At 39.8% G+C, this 21,549-nt stretch overlaps 1 protein-coding gene across 4 annotated transcripts in view; it reads left to right on the top strand.

The window, feature by feature from the left end:
• LOC121906286 (neuroendocrine convertase 1-like) overlaps positions 1–21,549 on the top strand; it is a 185,078-nt gene that overhangs the window by 9,419 nt on the left and 154,110 nt on the right. For all 4 annotated transcript variants that reach the window (XM_042425076.1, XM_042425077.1, XM_042425075.1 and 1 more), the window contains exon 3: positions 12,947–13,039. In XM_042425076.1, coding sequence (XP_042281010.1) covers positions 12,947–13,039 — 93 coding nt within the window. The remainder of the gene's footprint in view (positions 1–12,946; positions 13,040–21,549) is intronic.

Raw genomic sequence — 21,549 nt, 5'->3', positions numbered from 1 at the left:
AGGGCCCATTCCATTAGTCAGGGGGCCCAGAGTTCACCGCTGCTCCTCAGCACGAAGAGGGCGGAGGGAACGAAATGGAGGCAGGTGTTGGCCGGGGGCAACGCAGAGGGCAACACTGCACCAGCTGCATGCTGGGAAATGCAGCCCCCCCAATCTCCTTCTTTGCTTATTTCTATTTCCTCATGCAAGTATAGATGCACACACCTTGTGCATATAGTATGCACAGCACACACACACGTGCATGGGATGCACACACACGTGTGCACACGCACACACACACACACACACACACTTGCACTGACTTCCTATCACCCGCTTTTGTCCCCAATTTCATTCATTCCAGTAAGCTTTTCTCCATTTTCCTTATCTCTTTCTTTCTCTCTCTCAGCCTCACATGCTCATTCACTCACTCATTCACTCACGCCTATCTCCATCTCTTTCATTTTCGCTCTCTCTCTTTGCTTACCGTCCTCCGGCACCCCCACACACCCCCACCCACTCCCCTCACTCCAGCCCCGCTCATACCTCACTCTCATTTGTAAATGGAGGAATGTAGAGAGAGAGGACTTGACTGTGGAGAAGATGTGGTTTCCCTCCCAGGTGGGGAACTCTGGCGGGAGATGAAGGTAAAGAAGAAGGAGAAGGAGGAGGAAGAAGGGGCTGGGGAGGAGGAGGAGGAGGAGGATGAGAGCAGAAAGTGTGCTACCACTCCCTCTCTTTCTCTTCCTCTGTCTCTCTCTCTGGGCTGAGATGATGTATGGCTGCAAAGGCCACATGTTGGCCGTGTGATGGATTAAAGCACTTTGTAGGAAAATTACTGAGAGCGCCTCAGCACACCCGAGTCTAGCCCTTAATAAAACTCTCTTCAATATTGAAATGGAGAGAGAGAGAGGGGGGGAGAGAGAGAGCGAGAGAGAGAGAGAGAGAGAGATAAAGAAAGATGGTGGACAAAGGCAGAGAGTGGAAGAAGAAGCACACAAACACGCTCCTACACAATGCTCTTATGGGTGATATGGAGGTACTGAGAAATAATGTCAAATTGCATGTTGTTTAGCTTGCTGTTGGATTTTCCTACAATGTTTTGTTTGGAATGGGTTTATAAAACACGCTTAGAGAGAAATAACTGAAAGTAAACCAGATTTTATGAAGTGGTTGTTTATTATAAGATGTGTGGATGAACTTTTATGCCATGTTTGTCCTCTACACCACTTGTAGTGATTTCCATTTCTTACGTGAAATGAAGAGCTGAGCACGTTTTTGAAGAAAACACAGAATCCACTACAAACCTGGTAGTAGACTTCAGCATATGTCAGTCTTCATTTCCAAACGGCAGATGATGAGAAGAATATTTTCAACCAAAAGAAGCATTATGTTCTTAATTTTCACAGTTAAATTGATAGTTATAAAAGAGATTTTCTGCAGAGAGTGGGTTTTATTTTGGGTGCTGGTTCAAAAATAAGATAATTGTAGCAACTCTGAAGCAACTTACTGTAGAATATAATTACTTTGTAGGTCGGTGTTGACTGTAGTAAGCCTGTTTATATAATACTCTATCTAATAATATAATTATTATATAATATGATTATTCCCAAGTCCACATCTATTGATGATGGAAAGAGCACTTTATACGCACCTCAATACATTTTCAATTAATGCTACTGTAATAACATTGACTAAATACAGTTATTACATTTCTATTTCTTGTCATAGTATTTTTTTTGTAATATTAATTAAAAATATGTTACACCCTTTAATGAGACTATCCTCAGTGTCCATACTGTAGGAACTTTATCAAGAAGCAGTTCTAATGTGGCATATCGATGGGTTTCACTCAAAGGATACATCTGGTGATATTTGATATTATTCTTATTGTCAATGACCAAAACTTACATTGAATATATCCATCTAACAAGTGTTGTCTGTATATCTAAATATAGCTTACTCCTTTGTGTCATAGAGCTCCACAACACATGTATGAGCCACACCGTTGCACCGGGTGACGTGTTCCTTCATTATAATGAACACACGCACTGTACTTGACTTTGAGTCAGTCCCCTATACCCGGTCCCGCTGCTATAAATACTCACTAGAGCACCAGATCTGCAGCTGAGGAGACTCTCCACCAAAAACACCAGTTTAATCCTGTTTAGGTAACATTTGCTAAAAACTACAGGAGGGAGGAAGGAGTGAGTTTATATGACGCATACAAAACACCAATACACACAAGAATAAAAACACAGCAGTGAAGTGAATGTCTAGCCACCAGAACTACTACAGAGTGGAGGCAGTGCAAATGCAAGGTGATTAACGGTGCAAGAATGATAATTACTGTAAATAATATAAAATACTTGGAAGGAAGCTGTAAAACTGTTTAGCCTTTAAAGAAGTGAAAGTATATATTTGTGATCCTTTTTTAGAGATTCACATCTTAAGCAGGAATGACTGGGTAGGAAAGCCGGAAAGTACTGAGTGACAGACAAGACATTGTTGATTTTTGTCTTGTAGTACTGTTTAAATATGTCTCAATACTATTCTTAGATTAATGCATATATTAAGTAAATTCTGTTAGACTTTTCCACCTTGATTAGAGTGAAATTTAAATGGGAAACTCATACTGTAACACACAATTGATCACAAAAAGTAAGGCTAACACAAGAGTTTGTATAAAATCTGTACGATGGTCTGACGGGTCATGTTTCTTGCCCTCTTCAGCTTCTCTTTACCAATGTTTTCACTTTCACAGATAATAGTAATTAACTTTGTGTATAAAAGAATGAAGTTATAATGAACTTTAATCCTACCTTAAATTTCTCACTAAATAATAGCTTGTGACAACACTTTTTCACTTCAAGATGGACTGTAGAAGTGACTGCTGAACCCCTCATGCCCCCTCCCATCTCCTGCATTTCCTGTCAATACTATAACCAACAAGGCTTAACTGCTCACCCCATTTAGCCCTTAGCATCCTCTTCCATCACCCGGCCCTCCTCCTGTCTCTCCTCTCTGCTTCCCCATAGTTTGGGCTGTGGAGGCCGCAGCCCCTGTAGGGCTGTTAGTGTACACACCAGCTGCTGTTTTCTCCATGGGGTGTGCTGCCTCACGTGGCTCTCACACACTGCTTCAATGACTCTTGATGTCTGTGTTTGTTTTTGTTTATCCTTCATGCTTTTCCCTTCCATCCCTCCCTCTATTTCTGTTTCTCTCTCCTCTTTCTGTTTGTGTGTTGGAGGCAGTCTGCAGCAGCGGAACATTCAGCTCCTGTGGATGCTTCAGCACTGAGATGACTTAAAAGTCCAACTCTGCTTAACTGCCATCACAAGCTGTAGTACAAACCAGGGCTGAATGTAATATTTGTTTTTGAAGACCACTATGGAGATACAGTGTATATGTTTGTTGACTGAGGTTGGTGATAGCTTGTAGTGTTTATGGCAATATGTAGCATTTGTAGCTATGGTATAATTGAATTTGAAAATGGGATATTGCAATAATTACACTAAGGAGATCAGACCACTTATTTACTATGAGTGGTAGCTTAACACATTCACCATAATGCTGCTGCTTCCTAGCACAAAGAGTTTTAGTAGCTACCAGCCCAAGAGTTTTAAAATCTGTTCCAATTCTACCAAAGGTAACTCAAATATCAAGATTTTCAATTAAGGTCAGTGCTTTAAAAATAGCACAATTAAAAACACAACATTGACATATTATCTTATAAAATTGTTTTAGTGAACTCACTAGCAAACAATTGCTTGTAGATCAAGCAGACACAGAGCAACATATGAATTCATTTGAAGTCATGTTTCAGGCCACCAGACAACTAACCATCCACCAGTATCAACTAACTTTTAGCTTCGGTCTCCGCCATCTCTTGTGGGCAATATTTGGCTCTTTAGCAGCTAAATGCTTCACTATGCTGCTCACCAGCTAGTTTGCCAACTTTGTACTGGAAGCAGTTGTCTGATGCAAATGGAAATTCATTTGCTAAGAGTAGTGTGAGAACTAAAACAGTGAATTTGCAGGCCCAAAAACCAAAACAATGTGCTAAAAGATGAATAAAACTACCTTATTACTCCCCAATCAACACAGTCTGTGACAACACAGTTTTAAAAGTAGCTCAAAAATGCAGCTAACGTTTTTGATATTTTTTTTACCTGTAACTTTTTTTTTTTTTTTTGTCAAAATAGCACATTTTGGAAGAAATCAAACACAAGCATGCAAAAACAACCACAACAAAATAACAACAACAAAAAAAACACAACACTGTTACACTTTGGTTGACACTCAATAATTTTCTCTGCCAAAGAGGAATATTGTTTCAAATGATTTTTCAATTGGTGTTTAATTCAATTTATTTACACACATGAGATCAATATAATTATATAATTGCACTTTACATAGTAGTTCCAGATGGAGTGTAGAGTCCTTAATGCCACAAGCAGAGATCAAGAGTTCTCTAAGAGCTGCACATTATGACGTATGATAAAGGTTGAGTGGGGGAAGAAACTTGTAATGAAATTCTTTAAAACTTACAATGAGAGGCTATTTTGAGGCCATGTGTTTAACAATTTTAAAAATGATCAAAAATTATTGTCGGCCTCAATCCCGGTTTTCTTCAGAAACATATCAGATTGCAGTTAACCGGCACACACTGCAGTTCACCACTTGCTCATAAAACTACGGAGACTCAGCAGCCACATGGTTCTCCGTTCTTTATGTCTTTTTAGCTTCTGCAGGTTACGCTAACCCATTGTTGCTAACTTTGGACCCCCTTCATTTTCCAACAGTTGGGGAAACTACAGACATGACTTTTCTTGGTGTTGACAAGCTGCAGCATTTATTAACTAACACACTGTACTGTACATTTACTGCCAGATTGACAACTTAAAGTTAACCTTTTCCTCTGTTCCGCTCGTATTCACCATCACTTTCCCACCGCTGGCTCTCTCACGTAACCTTTCATACTACATGCACATAGTACGCACTGCCCTATTCCTTAAAAAAAGGAGCTACACTACCAAGAGTTTCCCATGCAATGCCATAGAGGTTAACTCAGGTTTCGGAACAGCACTGCGCAGAGGCTCCCAAACGCTATTGATTTCCAAATGAATGTATATTTGGCGTCATTATTGGCATTGAAAAAAATATTTTTTTTGGCCTGGCAGGGGCTGGCACAAGGCCTGTACTATTACAGGGGAAACACTGTCTTCATTAGTGTATAATCGCCTGAAAATAAGAATCATCGTGTTCTCGTTACCTTAGAATGAGCCTTTTATATCTACATAGGGAGCAGTTCCTCCTCCAAAGAGCTCACCATGTTGCACCGCCATGTTTCTACAGTAGCCCAGAATGAACAACTTGCTTTTTTGCAAGTTTCGCAACCACCATAGGTTCTCCTACAAGCTTGGGAGGGGGAGCCGAGGTGTATTCATTTGGTTCCAATCTGCAACCTCACCACTAGATGCCACTAAATCCTACACACTAGTCCTTTACCTTTGTTATTATATGGAAAAAATGATTTGTTTCTTGAAGAAAAAGTCCTAAGCACAGCAGCGCTAGACGCAGGCAACTGTTCAGGTAGAGATGAGCATTTCTGCGTTCAGCTCGGATATCCAACAATTCTCATGAAAGAAGCTTCAAATCAAGTCATGTTTTTAAGCTTTTTTTTTTTAGCAAATATAAAAGAGTTTAACAGACAAAAGGACACAAAAACATAAAAAATAAACAACATATTGAAAAAAACAAGGCATTAAGGAACAAAGGATAGAACAAGTGGATCATAATACCTGCAGCTGTTGTTGTGCTTGTAGTGCCTTCAATCTGTTTCTTCTTTCAAGTGAGTTGTTTTGAATTTTGATGCTTGGGCCTTTCAATCATATGCTGTACAGTACAGTAATCTGATTCGACACTTGAAGAGGGAGTACAGGTATTTCTATAAGAATCAATGAAAAACTGGTCAAAAATCAAAACAAAACACAGACATGAGGACAAATGTGTAATAACACTTGTGATCCTAAACCCAGCGAAACAATTGATGCATATAACAAAATATCACTTCACATAATTCTAAAGAGTAGGAAATTATAATCTTACTAGAAAGGCAAAGTAATATAGCAAACTGAGTTTTTATCAATAAGTTGTTATGATGAACTTTCACAGTCAAATAAAAATCATCACATCAAACACAAAGTTTCATAACATGAAAACATTTTGTCATTTTTTCCAAATCAAGACTTGAAATAGTTTCATTGTGTTTCAATGGAAAATAAAAATCACTTATTTTAATATCGTTAATGTTGTTTTACTAAATGTTGAAGAGAAACCAGCAGCTGTTTGACAGAGTTGTTCTGACTGTAAGTAGAACGCAGTTCCAGGTCCAGGTTTTATTTCAGGAAAAGCTGTAAGAAGGAATTCCCATGTACTGTATTTATCAGTAGGATACTAACACAGGAAAATGTTGTATTTCTATATTTCCTGTCTAGACTATATGTCATGGTAATCGCTGTTTAGGCATCAACTGAAGTAGTAAGTGCACAAGGTTAAAGTGCTTTAGTGCTACTTATGTCTAAGGCAACATTGTAGCCAGCAAAACATATGTTACAGTGTACCACAGCGACTGTAGCTACTCATTCCTGAGGCTGTGCATTAGGTACACTGGATGCTCAAACAAAAAAAAGCCCACTATGGAGTAATTAAAATTCTATTATGTAATTGATTAACCTGTTGTTGTTGTTATATTATTATTATTATTATTATTATTATTATTATTATAATTATTATTATTATCATCATCATTATTATCATTATTATTATTATTTTTATCCCTGACTTCCAACTCACATAATTACAAATGACTTTTGGTCGGTGTCCAAAACACTCAACTCTAACATTTAGTCCTTATGGGAGCTTCTGATCAATTGTTCTCTCAGTGGTAATAACCAGGTCTGCTGCTGCTCCAAGGAGAAAGTCCTTGTACATTTTGTTTTTGGTTTCCCAAACTATGTATAATGAGACTGCGTTTTAGTGAAACCTTAGTTAATGCAGAAACATGGATTGGCACATCACCCAGTTGGACCCTATAATTATCAATAATATATATATATATATATATATATATATATATTTTTTTTTTTTTTTTTGCTTTATTAACAAACAAACTAATAACATAAGTACACTTAATGTTAAGTTAGAAGAAGAATGTATTACTGCATGAATGTCTCAATATCAATTTAATGAAGAAAACCTTACATATGCCCAGAGGGAGAAGATGATGATTTTATTTTTTTTTAATTTTTGTTCAATTTATGACATAAAAAGTGTCTATGCATTAATGTTTGCTGAAAATAATTTTTTTTTAATTTTTGAAATTAATTTTTTCCATATCCTAGAGAGGCTGTGTTTACATCTTTTCAATTAAAAAAATCACCAAAATATGTTATTTGTCAAGGAGTTGCCTAAACTTTTGCATACAACTGTAAGTACAACAATCATCCATCTATTTTCTCAATTGTCTTAAAGATACTAATTTAGCTGCGAGTCTAAAGATTCACAAAATTATGACTCAAATGCAACTATATTGTTAAAGATTAAAGTAAAATCACTACTTGAATATACATGTAGAGTTAAGTTAAGGTTTATTAATAGTTTTTAATACAATCTTTTTGCAATTACATTTTTAACATGACCATTTTTAACATGACCAAATTCACAACCTTGGGGCTGTTATATTGATGTACACTGTATTTATCATAATTTAGAACTACCTGCAGCAACATAGTCAGGCTCAGATATTATTCTCTGGAGGCTTTGTCGGACTCTCACCAGCAGTACTGTCATGCTAATCCACTATTCAGCAGTGCTCTGGACTAAGGTCATTCATTGAAGAGATTCAGTTAAGCAATCACAAGAGCTTGAGAAGAGCATTTTGAATAGTCCTTCCTGTCAGCTTATACCTCTGTCTGGAGTCTGAAGGTCTGCAGTTGAATGTTGGAGTTGTCCTCAATCGGAGAAGAGGGCGAAAGGTCAGGGTGCTGCGCTTCTGTATGCACCGTATGAGTGTCATAAATTCAATCTTCAAATGATGAAACCTTAGAAAGGATTTGAAGTAGTTTGTGTTTCTTTGCTTTTGAAGCTTTTTCAGTAACGGACTCAACAATGTACATAGTTTTACGGTTGTAATGTCTGAAATACTCATTACCTTCAACAGAGGTTATGTTTTTATTACTGTCTATGTATCAGTTGTATATGTATGAATGGTTGTCCTTTAATTTGTCTTAATTATCATTTTTTGCTTCTTACTCATCTCATTTTTTTAAATATTCTTTGTAAGGTGGATGAAGGACACAATGCAATGCAATGAAGTTGTTCTTTAAACCATAGTTTTGCTGGAGTTTTGACCTCTTCAGCCTCCATCTGTCAGTAAGCAGGATGTTTCACAAGCTATTTAACAACGTCAATTAAATTTGAATAAAGATAAACAGATTAGTCTTTTCTATAGAAAGCACCATCATGTTTCCTGTAACAAGTTGCCACATTCTTGAAGGCACTGTGCAGTTGTCACCATGTCTAGATGATGCATATATACTACATATAAACTCTGGGTCTGTGATCCTGTAAAATTTGATGGCGTTTTGCTTGTAAGTATTAGTTCAGCAACATGATGAATTGAAATGTCCAAATCAAGATTTATACATAATATATAATTTGTAATATTAAAATAACTAGAAGATTGAACAGCCTTGGTGGTGGCAGCATTTGCTTTCTGAATGCTGTCTAACTTAATTGTATATTTTGACAACTAATAGTCTGGTAGACACAGAAAGTTAGTCATATCCTGTAAACTGTCTTGATTATACAAGCAATGAATGTGTTTTAGCCGTTGGTAACGGTAAAATGACATTTGTAAATGTTTGTGGAAAATGTTGCCTAGGTTGTCAAAATAAGAAAAAATACCCTATCAAACTAATAAAGATAATTAATAACTAATAAAGATAAGAAGAATGGCCATTGGGTACAGAGATGTCTCATTAAAGGAAAATGATTGGTTTACTTGGTTCTTACACCAGCCATTTGTCCTGTTGAAGCATTTTAAACAAGACATAGATCCCCAACCTGCTCCTGATGCATGCTGGGATAGTCTCACTCTGACCCTAAATAGATATGCAAGAGGAAAAAAGGTGATAAGAATGTAGGAAAAAAGAAGTAATACTCAAATTTCCCCAACATTTAATACAACAGCAGACATTATATAGACTTCTAACTCTGACACTTACTTTTATAAACTTACGTTTATGTTCATATATTGTGATCTATTCTTACTGTATTTACAATAAAAAAAGTTATAAATACCATGTCAATATCGTATTAAATGTGTCTATTCATAGATTTTCTTGGTCATATGTTGGATATTCCTGATGAAGGGATACAGTTAAACATCACTGTGCTTACAAAATGTAACATAGCAGCTGGAGTTTTTGATCAACGAATAATGTTGGATGGATGTTACCATAAAGTCATGTTACCTCATTATCAGTGTGTGTTCCTGGGTCCAGTAGATACGGTTTATGGATCTACCTCTGACTGCAGCCAGCTAGGACATCCTAATTCATGTCGAGCTTACTTAGTTCATTGTGCAATGACTCAAGCATACAGTAGCTATCTGTGTGTTTGTGTGTGTGTGTGTATATATGTGTGTGTGTGTGTTTGAACACTCTCATGATTAGTGTTCTCAGTGACTGGCTGGCTGATGGGGTTGATTTGTCCGACAGTGCTGCGTGTCAGGCAGGCTCAGCGTCCGCACTGGAGAACATGAGTGAAGGAGTGGATAATTGATAGTGACAAGGCGCTCCCAGCCTTAATTGCTGCTGGTGAATTAGATTACCTTTTCAAAGTGCCTTCATTAGCAGAGGGAGAGCCATACCAATGGTCCCCTGATTGGCCTCATATTGTTTTGCTGTGAACCTGCTCTGGCAGGGCCCAAAGATGCACGTGTGTGTGTGTGTGTGTTTGTTTTGGTTGGTATGAAATTACTCACTAATTTTCATGTACCGTTATAGTTTTACCGTGTGTTCATGTGTGTACGTTATGCACACCCAATGTCAAAGTCAAGTTGACAAAATGACACATTTAGCAGGAAGTAAGTATGTTTTTTTTATGGGCCACTGGCTGTGTCACAATTTTAAAGGGTTGGTTCAACCAAATTACAAAAAGAAAAACAAAACATATTGTCTTACTTACTCTAATGGTATTTAGCCACACATATTATTTTAGTTTTATTTTTCAGGTTTTGAGATATCTGTTGCTACCTCAGTACACTGGGGATAAATGGAAAATTGCTTTGAACAGCAATGTGTGCTTCCAGAAACATTGTCCTCCTCGTTACTGTGGATAATCCATAGACTTCACTGTCAACAGTTTTCACTGATACTACTTTCTACTGAAGAGATAGTCCCTATGACAACTGTTGACAGTGAGATCTGTGTGAAAATGCAGCGAGGATCCAAGTGCGGTTAGAAGCAGGAGACAGCAGACGCACTTAAAGAGCTTTATTATCTTGGCAAAACAAGTGCTAAAGCCAACAAGACTATCTGACCACTGTAACTTGGCATTTTTCAATTTATGGTGCTGAAAACAGGCCTAAGGTGACTATTCTCTGGCAGAAGCAGACTTGGAAGGCAAACTCAAGACCGAGGAAAGCAGCAAGCATCATCAGGGCCAATATGCTGTATATCTTAAGCAACAGAGGTACGCAATGATTTGATACTGTAATCTGGATCTTCACACTGGTGGCAAGGGAATGGATGGAAAGAGAGAGAGAGAGAGAGTGCGCTCTAGTCGCTCACAGCTACAGAATGGACACCTTGGGGAAAGGACTATCCAGAGAAACAGGGACAGTGTTACTGGAAAGAGATAAAAAGGTTTTTACAATGTAAATGTTCAATCCTTTGTGCACCACAATGAAATTTCATTTACTTCCATTGTTGAGAGTGGAGGCAGAGATCTCAGAGACACACATCTCAAAACGAAATCAAGCAAATAAAAGCAAAACTATCTGCATGACTACATAATCTGGAGCCCCTGAAAGGTCATGGTGGTCATACTGTTTACAGCCCCAAATGTGTTACCAATAGCTTCACCAGCCACCAATGCTCAGCCAACACAACAATGTCACAACCAGGTTTTCAGAAAGAATTTGTTTTATTATTTTGCTCCACTATAATGAGATTATAGCTCAAGGTTAGTCAGCAGAGAAGTTCTTCAGTCACAGAGAAGTTTCTACCACCTTGCTGCCAGTATAAAAATAAAAACCCTAAAAGCTTGCAGAGAGCAAGCAGGGAAAGTGTAGAGGTTTATCATTCTGCGCAGAGACTGTAACATGAGCATTTTCTTTGTTAAAAAAAAAAAAAAAAAAAAAAAAAGGAAGTTTCTGCCCAAACCCAAAAGTCCAATACCTTACCCCCTCTTCATCCCCTGCAGCACCCGTCTCAGCTCCAGCCATCCTTCCTCATCCCTTTTCCATATCTGTCTCCAGTCACTGCTCCATCACAGCTCCTTGCTCCATCCTCATCCCCCAGTACCTCCCATCCCAAGAAACCCACTGGCATCCCCATCCCTGTCTCATGCTTCATCCCTGCTCCAGCCGGCCCGCAGCCCCCCGCTGAGTAAAATGAAGTGTGCCGGCGTCAGGGGAGTCATGTGTGCTCAGTTCAGCTCAGCTCAGCTGGGCTGCCAGCGTTATGAACTTACTGTGTGATTATTGTTGGAGCGAGACTCCTCCACCCAGGAGGTCTGCACTGATGGGTACTATGTCACCGGGTACAGCCAGCCATGGAGGGTGAGATGAGAGAGCAAAGGAGGGGCGAACAGAAGGGATAGAAACCGGGGTGAAAAAAAGGACACAGAGAGGGGAAGTGAAATACTGTTGGTAGGGGAGATGGAGAAAAGTAACAGGGATCAAGGGAGAAAGGATGGAAAAAGATAGAGGAAGGGGAGAGAATCATCAAAGGGGGGAAAAAAGCCAAGCTGAGCAAGGAAAGACTGATGTATACCTATCGCAGCAGACAAAGACAAGGGGAGACACACAGGGAGTGACATAAAGAAGAAGAAGCAGAAGAATAATGTGCCGGGAGAAGAAAGAGAGGCAGCGGGGAAATCAGCAGAGGAGAGAAAAAGAAGGAGAGACGGGGAGGGTGGGTAGAAAAGAAAGGCAAAGAGAGAAATTAGAGTGAAAATTTTCAAGCGAGTGATGTGCGCTGTGATTGTTTTCTTTCTCTCTCTCCCCCTCTCTCTCTCTGTGTCGCTCTAAACGGTCGGGATGTGGCCTGTATCTGCCGGCAAGAAGGAACTCAATTTGGGACAATTTACTCGGCAGTCTCAGCCCTGATGCACCTCAGGGACAGAGAATAGAGAGAATGAAAGTGAAGGAAGATAGAATCAGCAAGGCACACACACACGCGACGTGCGCCTTGCACACAATTGCCGCCGAGTAGATTTCACTTAGTTAGTTCTAACTCTCCCAGGCGGTCAATACGATTGAGTTTATAAGGCTTGGAAATGAAAAGCCCAGGATAAGGTTAGATAAACTGTGTGCTATTTGATTTCGGGCCCACCTCTCCCAGAAAACTCACACAAGACAGATGGCCGAAGGGGATGCACTGAAATCATGTTGCGCAAAGGGTCGTATGGGTGATTAAGGCGGAATGTGTTTGACCCTCACACTTTACATGTCGTGGTCTCTCTGTAATGATGAAAACACTTGCATGTTTTTTCAGCATCATTTTACATTCTCATCATACCCTGAGCTTTGGAGGGTGTAATATTTTCTAAATCTTAAATAAAAGGCACTTGACTAAACACATTTTTATATCAAATCTTGTTTCCTGTAACCCTTTAGGTCATGAAAGTGAGTGGTTCTATATACTGACCACAGTGCTTGTTTCCATGCTGACAGGTTGGCAGTCTGAAGTGTCTGTTCACCCTGAGAGACAGCAGGGGGCGCCCTGACAGAGCCTCCTTTGAGAACAGACTGGCAACCACAGCAGGGGTAAGTGTTTTTAATTGTCTTGATAAATAAACACTCTGCTGAATAAAATTCTGTGTTAGGATCTAGAGGGGGAATCAAGCTACAGGTTCCCTAAGGGCCGGTTTAGACCAGGGTTTCACGACAAGACAAAACCGTTTTAGAACATTGCAGCAGTGTAAAAAGGCCCATCTCAGCTCAGCTCAACTCAAGCTGACTGGTGGTGTCACCTGCGACTCAGCTGGTCATGTTGCCAGTGGCGGGTTTTAGAACATAATGTACCGTCACCTGTTTCAATAGCCAATGAGCTCATTGTGAAGTCAGCTGGTCAAGTCAGTTACAAACTGTCAGCTGGTCGAAATGACTGAATGTTTGATGGAGGAAAGAGAGGATCACCTCATCAATTTGTTTGAGGAACAGCTGTGACTGTATGACACAAGCATTAACATTTGCAATATAAGTGCAATCCAAAGTCTGATTTGGTTTATTGAACGGGGACACCCCTGCTATGTTTTCGCCATTTCATCAATGCTAGAACTGCAGCTGTAGCAAGTAACTCACTAACACTATTCTTATTCATATTTTAAGACGCTACAAAGTGTCCAGCTACGAAAAAGCCTGAAAATCCAGCAGTTAGAACAGAAGTACAGAGAGTCGTTGCTACAGAAACAATACACCATCTTGTCTAGTCACATTGGTGTAAATGGTGGATGTATAAAGAGAACTGGAATGGATCAAATTATGACAGTCAGACGAGTCATCTGCTAATTTACAGATGTCTCTTTCACAATGTAAGACTATGGGGGAAAAGTCTTTTTGGGCCCAATAGCATCACATGACGTTGTAATTACACAGTTTGGCCACTATGTCAAATTAGCCTCAAAGCCCAGCACTGTTCCTGCATCCAGTTCTCTTTATACAGCCATGGTGTAAAACATTGTCTGTATATAAATATGGATGACATGACAGCTCTCCAAAAGTGAAGTCAAAACATCTTGAGCACCCCCTTGTGGCTGGCTGCAGTATAGGTCAGAAGCCCTGCCTCCTCCATATTAGCGGATGGGACATGAGCCAAACTAAAAAATCAAAATATATGTCATTTTAGGTAGTTATTATCACGCTAATATTTTTCTGATAAGTTTGCCTTTAATTAGTTATTTGATGACATAAAAAGGGGGTATGACATCATGATTGACAGCTGTGACGGCGGCTTTCAAACTTCCATCAGGCAGCAGGATGGCTGAGGGGACGTATCCCGCCGGCCGTCATCCCACCGCATGACTCTACTGTGCAGACTCTGCCGCCAAATGACATCACACAAGCAAGATGGCAGCTCCTGCAAAGGAGATATTTTGGCTTCACTTTTGCATAGCGGCAGGAAGTGGAGACGTGTCGTCCATATTTATATAGTCTATCGTGTAAACTGGCAGGTTTCAAAATGTTGCACGCTGGTGCATTATAAGTAGTTGCAAGTTTCAACTCGTCTCGTTGTGAATCTTTGGTCTGGACTGGTCTTAAAGCTGCCACTCTGAGGTTGTTTTTTTTTTTTTGTTTTTTTTTGGCCTGACTCTCTCTGTCTGTGTAACACAGCGGGAAATGGATTTGTAACTACAGCAAATCAGAGCGTTCAGCTACTTAGACGTGACTGTTTGATGCATTTAACACGGCCACGTCAAGGTGAATTCACACCCAGGCTTTGCTTCTGATTTTACACAGCATGTATATGCAAATGGAAGTTCATTTGGCTGGTGTTGCTGTTTTAATCAGGGTCTAGTGTTGATTAGCGAGAAGGAGAAAAAAAAAAAAACAGAAACAGAGCATTGTGGTGAGTAATGGCTGAAAGTTGTTTACCTTGCATGTGTAGCTCGTGTACCTGTTCCACCCAATATCACTTTGCGCCCCCCTCCCTCGCAACCTTCAACAAGCCGTTCTGCATCACACTCAGAGCGCACAATGCAGCCTCCTCACCGGGCTTCCGTTGCCAGGGAAACCGTCACCCACGGAGACATCCCATGACAGCACAGGGTGAAGGAGGAGGGACGGGAGGGGTCGGAGCTTCGGCCCTGTCCTTTCTCCAGGGTGCACCAGACCTCTGGCCCTTCCCCAACGCACTGCCCCTTCAATATCACACACACACACACACACACACACAAACGGCACAAAGCACACACACACACACGCACACACATTCAAGCAAGAGAAATGGACAGAAAGTAAAAAGAGAGAAGGTTCCAAAGTTTCTGATTCAGACTTATCATCTGAGTCAGTCTGCGTGTGATTAATTGAAGTAATTTATGCGCAATCTCCAATGACTCCATGTATGCTTCATGATTTCATTAAACTGTAACTTTAATTACTTTTCTACCATCGTAACTTTATGTGAAAATGAATTTGCACCCCCAAAATTCCCCACATTCTGTAATGAGTCTTAAATTTAACGGATTGCACAAATAATGTTTTAGGATAATGAACAATTGCATAGTTAGACATTGCCTCACCAGCTACTGTTGCATTCCTAAATGCCTTGCCATAGAGGTCTGTTGGTTGGCTGTGTTATATGTGAACTAATCTTTCTTTTTAGCTTCTTTTTTTAGAAAAAAAAGCTCTCTAATACCACTAACTTGAACCCAACAGAGAAACTTCTTTATTTGGTAGATCATTTCCGAGTACTTGAACCAATCAGACTAATAGAATCTGCTTTAATTGCATTTTTAGGCTAAAAACAGTCAATATTGTCATAATTTTATGGATGATGTATTTATGGTGGGTTATTTGTTGCCAAACACAATTACAATGTGTTAGCTACAGTAGATGGCAAGCTGCCAACGCCTGAGCTATACTCCATCCGCCCACCTCTGACCAGGCCTCTGTCTACAGAAACCTCTGCTGTTTCTCACTTTGCATCACACACTGTTCTTTGCATCGCATGGCAGGTGGGTTACATTACAGAGCTCACTAATTACTGCACCATGCAAGGTTTAGTAAGTAGCAATGTTAAGACTAAGTTGGTGTTAGTTTAATTCTTGACAAACTGGCTTCTAGGGGAATTAACACTATTACGAGTCACAATAACATGATAAAATTGCCATCCTGGAATCACACATAAGGTGTTAAGTGTGTTATTCTTTTGAAAGCATTGTATTTGTTCAAAATGAAAGACACTTACTGGTGTATCGTTGTGTGGCAAAAGCATTATGAGATGGTGTTTTCATGCATTAGATCGACTCCACTTGAGAGGTGGAACTAAACTGTGTGTTGTTTGTTCCTAGTTCTCCATGAAGTTTTTGAATTTTAAGTAAAAGTGTTGAAAGTTTCAGAACTGGTAAAATCTTGTCTGTTGAACATCAGGAGAGGTTTCAGCGTTATAGCCTCTAAAACCAGAATAAAAGGTCAGAAACCTTTCCTCGTCATGATTTTGATGTTTTTGTACACAACAATCAAATCCAGCATCCTTGGATTTAGCCCACCATCAAAATCGCTTTATAAATTACACCACATGAGGATGGATGTGCAACTAAAATGCTCTGAAGATGAGGTCAAACAAACTGGCTGTGAACTGTGTTGGTGTGCTGTTAAAATCCTCTTCAAATATTTGAATTGTTAAAGGCTTTATTTTATTTTACTTTAAATGCTAACTTAAAATACAATTCAGTGAAGATGGCAAAGACCTCTGTACAATATTTCTTGTCAACCACTTAGTTTCCCATAATACAGTAATAAACTTTAATTTAAGTCAAATTTATTGCCACATAGGTAAACTGATCGTAACTACTGTGCAGGTGCAGTTACAGTATGATTATACAATGTCATCTGATGTGATTTTAACAGTCTGTCAATTCAAGTGACATCACATGCCTACTGGATTATGTTAATGTGCCAAAAAATGTACATTACACTCATGTAACAGTATTATGACAACACATCATGTACTATTGTTATAACTATACAGTGCTGAGAAATATACTTTAATAATATGATCTAAAAGAAGTGAAAGTGAAACAGACAATATATTTTACAATGTCTAGATAATGATGAGGAACCATGATGACAAATGATCATGGATTATAAAATATCAAAAATACCTCCATCAGAGTTAAAGCAAATTATTGTTTAGGTCCTGAAAAGAACAGTACTGTAATCATGAATATGATGGCGTTCCCTAACAGAGGATCGATAAACACATGCCATAAATCAGTGCAATCTGCAGCATTTAGTTACAGCAGTCCATAGGAATGAGGCTCTGAGGTTCATATGTGGAGAGCTGGACTATAACAGCCTATTGTGTACAGCACACACACATATACACACACACACACACACACACACACACACGCAATCAAGGTCCGTGGTGGTCTCTCAGAGGAGGAGGAGGTTTTGCCACCATGTAATCCCGACCCTCTGTCAGCAAAGCAACAATCAGCTCTTGTATTAACCGCACTACTAATGATATAATTAGCAAGGCTGTGGAAAAACAGCTCTACACAAACATGTGAGGGCTCTGAGACAACACACAGATAAGGCTGCATTACACACACACACAAACACTCACTGTCGCTTTCACATAGCTAACACATATTACCCACATACATTGTGACCTAAACAGATACAAAGACACACTTACGCACATTATCTTAACACATACAAACAGGAATATAGTAATATCTGTGTGTTTTCTTTCTTCTCTCATGTCTCTCTGTGCTTTGATTACTTCAGGCCCCGCCTCCCCTCAGCGACCGTCATCCTAACTGTCCTCACACTCTTGCAGTTTCACTCAAACACACAGACATGTCTTTGACTAAACTCTACTCTGACCTTTCACAAAACATCTTGGACGCTAACCCCCTGCCCCCTGCACACTTATTACACACACATAGTCAGGCATTGGTCCTGGTTTTAACAGTTTATTTCCTTGTCTTTAGGTCTGTCTACTTAATGTAAGCTGCAGCTGTGTGGAAGCTGTGCTTAATTGTTACTGCCTCTCTAGCCAGCAGCAGCAAGGCTCAGAGACAGAGACAGTCAAAAGACATGCAGAACTGGTGTTGTCGTCATATAGACAAAAAAGAAAGAAAATTAAACAAAATGATATAAGGAGTTACCTGTTTTTACCAGGATCAGAAGATGTAATCATCAGAAGCCAACATCAGGTCAATCAGCCAATCCAACATGGCTCCAACACATTTTAAGTGGTGCTTATCCAACCAATGTAAGGTTTAGTTAGCCTATCAGCGGCTAATCTCACGTTTGTCATGAAACAAATACTTAAGATACAGCTAAGCTGAGCCAGCAAAACCATTGTTTGCAAAGAAGTGTAGAATTTATTCCATTTTTCTCAGTGGTAACAAAACCTTGTCTCACATTGCAATAAGTGGTTTGAACATACAGTAGATAGATCAAACAAACAAAACAGTTTTTGCTTTTGTCATTTATGAAGTCTACTCAATTGTAAATACACATAATACACATAATACTGAGTAAGCTTGCCTTGGCAGTGTTTGTGACATGACACATGGTTTAAAATGTGGTGGCTAATTTAAAACATTTTTTACAGTGCTGTTTTGCACATGCAGGCTTTGCCTTATACAGTATGTGCTGCTATATGCTTAAGGTGCAGTCACATTAGCACCGGCGAATAGGCCTTTTTCATGGAGGATAAGTGTGTACATTATAAAATGGATGATAACTGAATTCCATAATACAAGAATTCCCTCATTCAAACACACCGACTAAATGAACTCCAAAACAAAATGGAGGAACACGACCTGCTGAGCCTAAAACAACCATCGACTACACACTGGCTGTCGCCAGAGAGGGCAGTTAAGGGCATACGTGCCAACTGGGTTGCTCTGGTGTTGGAGGAGGAGGAAGCTGCGAGAGACTTCCTGGTAGCTAAGGGTATTAGAAAGCACCTCCAAACGTACATGTTCCCTGCCTTGACTCACCTGCTGACTTGACATCTTGGCCATTATGAACTGCATGAACCTTACGTTCCAAAAAGATGTTAACATCTCCTCCATCCAACGTATCATGAACATGACCCTAGCTAGCCTAGAGGACTTGATGAACGGACCAGGTGAAGCAGTGACCTGAGGCTTTACAAGACGGCAAGTTCTATGGCATCATACTCACGCAGGTAGACACGCAGACCTTTTAGTTAACTAAATCTATCAAAAAAAGATTCCCTTTGGAGCATGTGGGCATCATCGGTGACCTCGACACTGCACTCAACGCATCTCACTATCCAGGTGCTAACAGCATGTTGAAGAGCTATGGACTGGATGCTTTGGAGTGTGTCTGTTACCGCAATGAATCACAGAGGGGTGCAGCTGCCCCACTGGTGCAGAAAGAGCGCACTATGCGGGATTTTCCTCCTGGTGAAGCAAGTGCTTGCAGGATCTCAGCAGGAAATCCCACGTTCAGAGTCTTGCCAACTTCTGATCACTTCCTTGGGGGAAATGTGGAAGTGGCACTGGTAATTCCAGTCTCCAGTGTGGCAGCAGAGCGCGGGTTCAGCCTTCAGAACAAAATTAAAACGGCCATGAGAAGTCGCCTGCCCGAGGCAAAGACGCGAAACCAAATGACAATCGTCTCTGCAGCAATCTCCCTTGATTCGTTTGATTACGCACAAGCGAGCACCCAGTTTAAGTCCATATGGACCAGGAGGAAGATTTGAGCTCAGGCTAGGCTACAGCAGGTTAATTGAGTTTAATTCGATTGATTTCTTGTATGTGGTTTGTTCATATTTTAATTGTAATTGTCTAATTTTGTAAAATTGCATTGTTCATATTTTCCTGTTCAGGCACAATGGCCACATTGTTATGTTGGCCTCCACTGTCACAGCACGAAAAAAAAAATCATTGATCTGGTGTCCATAAATAAATAAATACATAATCTATAAGCTTGTTTTGTAAATTAATGATTAGAATTGAAAATGAATGAATGAAAACAAAAGCTATTAAATGTGTCTCATCATTAAAAAATGGAACTCAAAATAACTGGTAATAATAGACGATGACTGAATTTATACGACCTTGTCTGTCAAGATGACGGACAATGAGAAAGTCTAACGCAACTGTGGCATATTATCCTTTCTCAGGCTGCAATTACATTTGACAGGAGGCTAATGTGACCGTACCTCAAGTCACTCACCTTTTATGTGTGCACTGAAAATTTACAAGGCAAACAATCAAGAGTAGCTCATTCAACCCCATGATGGCAGCCCGTATTAAAGGGCAGAGTCTTTGACCTGTGGTCATTTCATGTTGTGGACCATGAACTGTTGTATGTCATTTTCCTGATTCATGTTACTGGTGTTACATCATCATTAGACTTTTGTTAATTCGCAAAACACAAAGCTAGTGCAGGAAATCTGAAGGACTGGGCTGGACTCTGAATCACCCACGCTATGTCCTCTCATTAGGCTGGTGGTGACAGTAGCCATTCTTGATATTCTTGATTCAACATTTATTTTTTGCGGTATCGTACAGGAATATGCACTTTTACTCTCTTGGAGTCAACCAAGTGTGGCACTTCAGTGGCTAATTATGAGTCAGACACGTTCCTTCCTTGTGTGACATCAATTCTGACCTTCTAATTTCTACATGTATACAAACTAATCTACTAAACTAGAAAACCTATCATAACACTTTGTTTTATATAAGAGTTTTGTTTAGGATTTAGTTAGCTCAGAGTTAGCTAATTGCAGTGTCTGGTTAGCTAGCAAACTATCATTGGTATTTTAAGTGTGGTGGTACTTCAGAGTGAACTCATGCATTTAGTTTCATTAATGATCCATGTTTATCAAAACTTGGGGAATTGAACACCTGTTCTTTGTTAGCTGTTTGCTAAAGAGAGAATTCATTTAAGCCTTAGCAAGTTGCCCTCATTGTTATTGATTTTGTTGTTTGGGTTATTCTGGTAATAACTAGTTTAGGTATTGGAAATACTATGCAGTATTTTGAATGTAATAAACTTGGGTTTCATACGTAGAACAGGTGGCGAGCTAGAAAGCAATATTAAGCTAGTTTTCACTTGCTCAGCTCCATCTTGATCCTACAGATGCTCTCTCTCTCTCTCTGTCTGTCTGTCTCTCTCTACCACCCACTTTTCTGTCCACACAAGACAGAAAAAACATTAGAATTTTCCCTCACTGCTGAGGCGGTTCTGTGCTTTTTTTTTCTCCTCTCCTTATTTTTCTTTTTTTCTCTCTCTCTCTCTCTCTCTTTGCTATTTTTTTAAAGACTCCAGTCACATCCGCAATCCCGCGGCCCTATAAGGAGCTTTCACGCTTTTTGGTTTGCTTTAGATGTTTAATACCCCCTCTCTTTTGTGTCAGGGAGCCGGAGAGGCGTTAAGAAGCGCTGATAAACCCCACTTAGATCCCTTCCTGGCCCGTCACCCCGGCCTGCCGGGCCGCTTTAGCAGGGAACTGATCTGTGACGGCCTGCCACTCAAACTGAGCACTTCTGAAGGCTGACACAATGGAGTGAGCAACACACCAGAGGGCCCAGGGGTGGGTGGAGAGGGGGAGGAGGGAG

The sequence above is a fragment of the Thunnus maccoyii genome, chromosome 10 (genome assembly GCF_910596095.1).
Source record: "Thunnus maccoyii chromosome 10, fThuMac1.1, whole genome shotgun sequence".
NCBI classification, from domain to species: Eukaryota; Metazoa; Chordata; class Actinopteri; order Scombriformes; family Scombridae; genus Thunnus; species Thunnus maccoyii.
This window is presented reverse-complemented; position numbering and strand designations above follow the sequence as displayed.